This window comes from Vigna umbellata, chromosome 3 (genome assembly GCF_029865625.1).
Source record: "Vigna umbellata cultivar VRB3 chromosome 3, Vumbellata_1.0, whole genome shotgun sequence".
Classification (NCBI taxonomy): Eukaryota; Viridiplantae; Streptophyta; class Magnoliopsida; order Fabales; family Fabaceae; genus Vigna; species Vigna umbellata.
Genome location: NC_142167.1, coordinates 53,412,944 through 53,417,304, shown reverse-complemented (window position 1 = coordinate 53,417,304; position 4,361 = coordinate 53,412,944). Strand labels below are relative to the sequence as shown.

The following is a 4,361-nucleotide window of genomic DNA, read 5'->3' as shown; positions in this document are numbered from 1 at the left end:
GACAATTACTTTCACAAAAAACACTTGGCTTCCACAACAGGAAAAAGAACAACATTGCATATTAATGAAGTCGTTGATGAAAGAAAACCATGGGCGAATATATATATTCCGCCCTCGCCCATGGCCCCACAGAATTTTTCTCCCTATTTAAGGGAGCTCCAATATACTTTATGAAAAATTGTCAACATAAGCTTGTGTCCTTATCCGTCAATTTACCCACGCTTTTCCTCCTCCAATACCTCGTGTTACAAATTGAAATGTCTCATGATTTAAATTACCTTGTAGGATTACCTCTATACCCTTTGCTTTCACAATCAATTACAAATTTCTCTTCATGCAGTGCTCTCGTAAAGCCTCATATACTGCCAAGGTAATAAGTCCCCACATGAAATTATTAAAAGGAAAAAGAATACCACGAGAAAAAAAAAAACCACAATACCAGGAAAATTTCATTAGGGACCTGACCAGTTTCACTTGGTGGCTTGGTTGGTGTTAATATATATATATACACTCCTTTACACTGTTATTCTAAGTACTCGGAAAAACCACCATGAAGATTAGTTGTAATGGTTGTCGCATTCTTCGCAAAGGTTGTACCGAGGACTGTGTCATTAGGCCATGTCTTGAATGGATAAACTCCTCCGAGGCACAAGCTAATGCCACCCTTTTCCTTTCTAAGTTCTATGGTCGTGCCGGCTTGCTCAACCTCATCAATGCTGCCCCACAACAACATCGGACTGGTGATTTTCCCTCACAATTATACCCTTACCTTAAATTAAACTTACGTATTTCAACATATTTACTTTTTTGTAAATCTATCTGTGATTAAAAATAAATAAATTCAGTACCCTCTAAGAGAATAATAATCACCATTTTGTTGTCATTTGTTTCTAGTTAACAGAACAATGACAGTATATCCTTTTTTACAATGGATAATAGGATGGGAAAGAATGTTGTCTATATAGTTTGATGAAAAAAGTTATTCTCTATCAATTTTTCGGTGTGATTTTGGAAAGATTTTGAGATAAAAAATATATATTAATTATTTACATCTTGAAGAAAATGACAATATTTGTAAATTTCAGATGTTTTCAAGTCACTAATGTATGAGGCCTGTGGGAGAATCATAAACCCAACATTTGGATCAGTTGGGTTATTTTGGAGTGGTGAGTGGGCCCAATGTCAAGCTGCTGTTGATGCTGTGCTAGCTGGGTCACAGATCAATGTCATGCCAACATCTCATTCGCAAAGCGACCATGGTTCGAAACTCCTTGACATACGACATGTGTCTAAAGATGCCAACATGGACAAGGTGAGAGGAAAATCTAAGAAGCACAAGGATGTTATGATGCCAATGTCACATGTGGGTTTAGTCAACTCAGCTACATTATGGAATCCAATTTTAAGTCATCATGAGCCAAGACGGTTAGAGGGTGGTAATGGGGAAATAATGAAGGCTGTGTTGGTGAGCCAAGACAAGCCAAGAATAAATGGTGGAGCCAATATTGATTTGGAGCTAACTCTTGGCTAGACTAGGCTTCTCTTGTTAATGAAGTGCTGCCACCGAACCAATAAAAAGTAATAAAATATAGGATGTTTTTTATATTTTTATCTTATTATTTGTTTTTGGTTTTGGTTTTTTGAAAAGAAATGTAGAAATGGATCGTTGGAGTTATTTGTTTTGTTTTTCATTTTTTAAAAGAAATGTAGAAATAGGAGCATTGGAAATTGTCAAATGTAAATGTTGGTGGGGGCTTTAGTTAAGCGTATATTGGTTAATGGAGGATATACTTAAATTTAATAAATTTCTTTTTTTATCAATTAAAATTATTTATGATCTTAAAAGTCGTATAATAAAATATTTCTATCACTGAATGGTATAGGCATATTTTAATGATTTATTTAAGATAGTAAATGCTCTCTATTGCTTTGTCACGAGTTCTTTTAGAAGTAAACCAATTATTTTTTTATGTTATTTTTAATATATGTATATATTTATGTTTTTATTTAGTTTTTAATTAGATTTGTATTTTAAAAAAATATTTTAATTAAGATTTATTATAATTGGGTTTATTGAGTATGAGATACAAAAAATTTAACAACCTTTTAGTTGCATAAATGTTTTTTTTAATATTTAGATGTGTATTAATGTAGATGCTCTTAAGTTGAGTTTATGAAAATGTGAAAATAAATTGGTTAAAGTTTTATGATACCTTAAAGATAAATTCAACAAATAACAAATAATGAAAACTAGAAGAAGTCAAGTCAAACATTACATGAAGAAGACAAGAAAAGCATAAAAAATTGAAGAAATTTTGCTGACCCTGTCTAAGAAAGAGTATGATATTTTCTGAATTTAAATCCTCCAGAAATACAACAAAAATAAATCAGAGAAGAATGTGGAAAAGACAAGATGAGGATGCCACAATTTAGCATATTAATAAGTCAAGTGAAACTTTTTCAGAAAGATGTTAATCTTTGATACCAAGATAATCATCTCTTAAAGATAGCAAATGCATGTAGTATGACTTAAAAGTCTTTACATATGTATTTGGTTCTCCTATATATAGGCACAAATGTTTAAGCAGCCTAAGAAACCATAAAAGAAAGTTTAAAGATATATCAGGCCCAAAAATAACTTTGAAAATTTAAAAGCATAAACATATTGTTTACAATTAAAGAAAATTGCAAATATTTTTAATTGCCTAAACTATTGAATAATTATGCTCCAAACCATGATCTTCATGTCACTTTGAATTCTAATCTTCATGGAGCATCATGAGTCTTGAAAAAATTTGTTCTTTCAACTGTTTGCTCCTTGACCTAGTCATAGGTCCTTTGAATTGCAATCTCTTCTTCAAGTTCTTCTTATATAGGATTAAGGGATAATCCTCTACCATTGATTTAAATTTAGAAAAGATCATACTCTTTCCTGGATAGGATTATATCATCTAGTATCTATAGCAAGGTTCTAATTTGAATATCCTATTTTATCTTATTTTCCATCATATTAAAAAAAAGCCTAAAACTTCTTGAATGTTTTGTGTTGTGCCTTGAATTTAAATTATTCCCATGTTCATGATCAAATTTTGGGATCTACTATTGTTCGTAGGGATGGTAACAAGAGAGGGTGAGGCAGGTTTCATTATGCTAAACTCATTCCCAAAGGAGAAATCCATTCCTATCCCAATACCCATATAAATGAGTAAAATATTTTTGTCATCCTCATCCCCATCAGATAATATGTACACATGTACTTGTGCTTGTACTCGTTTACTTTTTGTTTCAATATCGATTAATTAATTTTTGTAAATAAAAGATCATAACAAAGGAAACATGATTTTATCAAATATTCAATATCAAGAGGATATATTATTGTTTCTTCAATATGAAATATAAAGAAAAAAAATTATAATTGTTTACATTTAAATTAGAGTACCAAATAAAATTTCATGAGAAAGAAAAATTTAGACTTAATTACTCGCTTGGTCCTAGTTTGGTTGGAATGTTTTAAATCAGTCCCCACTTGGTTTTTTGTTCAATTGAGACCCAATTTTTGAAAAATTTACTTGATTAGGTTGAAGTATTTGAAAAACATTAGAAGGGGTTGAATAGTGTTAATGGAAAAATAAATTCGCAACCCTTTTGATATAACATGTTTGTTGAGTTTTGGATTTATCAAATGAATACTTAAACGCTCGACCTTGTAAATGATTTTGAATGATAATTTCTTTTGACGTGTTATTCTGAACGTACACTACAATGTTTATAAGAACTTCCTTAGTTGAATAAGAATCGTTTAGTGCGGAAGTTTCATGTATGTAGAAATAAAGATGCAGGTGCAGGTTTTATAAAAAAAAAGTGTTTAAACAAAAGGTAAACAACAATCTTACATATATTTTATACTGGTTCACTCCATCTAAGCTATGTCCAGTCTCCTCCGTAGAGGGTTCCACTATAATCTTCAACAAGATTACAACTGAGTATTTGCACCACTTCTGATCTTCTCAGTCAACAAGTAACCTCCTGTTACCATATACTGGATGAGTATTCGCACCACTCTTGGTCTTCTCAGATAGTGAATAACCTCCTGCTACCCTAGATCTGGATGATTATTTTCACCACTCCTGGTACTGGACAACCTTGCCTAGATTTCCTTAACTCCATAAAGTTCAACAAGTGTTTTATTTCTCTTCATAATTGCAATCAACAATTGCTTACAAGTCGTTTAGACTATTATTCTCGTAGAGAGGATGTGAGTACAATACAAAGCAGTCTAAACACTCGCAGATGTTTCTCTCTCTTCTCTTTCTCTCTTTCTTGCAGTGTTAGTAAATATTACAATGAAGCTCGAGAGTATT

General features: G+C 31.8%; 1 protein-coding gene across 1 annotated transcript; it reads left to right on the top strand.

Moving 5' to 3' along the window:
• Positions 1–273: 273 nt before the first annotated feature.
• LOC124830139 (LOB domain-containing protein 42-like) lies at positions 274–1,764 on the top strand. Its single transcript, XM_047303776.2, has 2 exons — positions 274–740; positions 1,086–1,764. Exons 1-2 carry the CDS (start codon positions 551–553, stop codon positions 1,529–1,531), a joined length of 636 nt encoding a protein of 211 aa, XP_047159732.1. The 5' UTR covers positions 274–550; the 3' UTR covers positions 1,532–1,764.
• Positions 1,765–4,361: the final 2,597 nt, after the last annotated feature.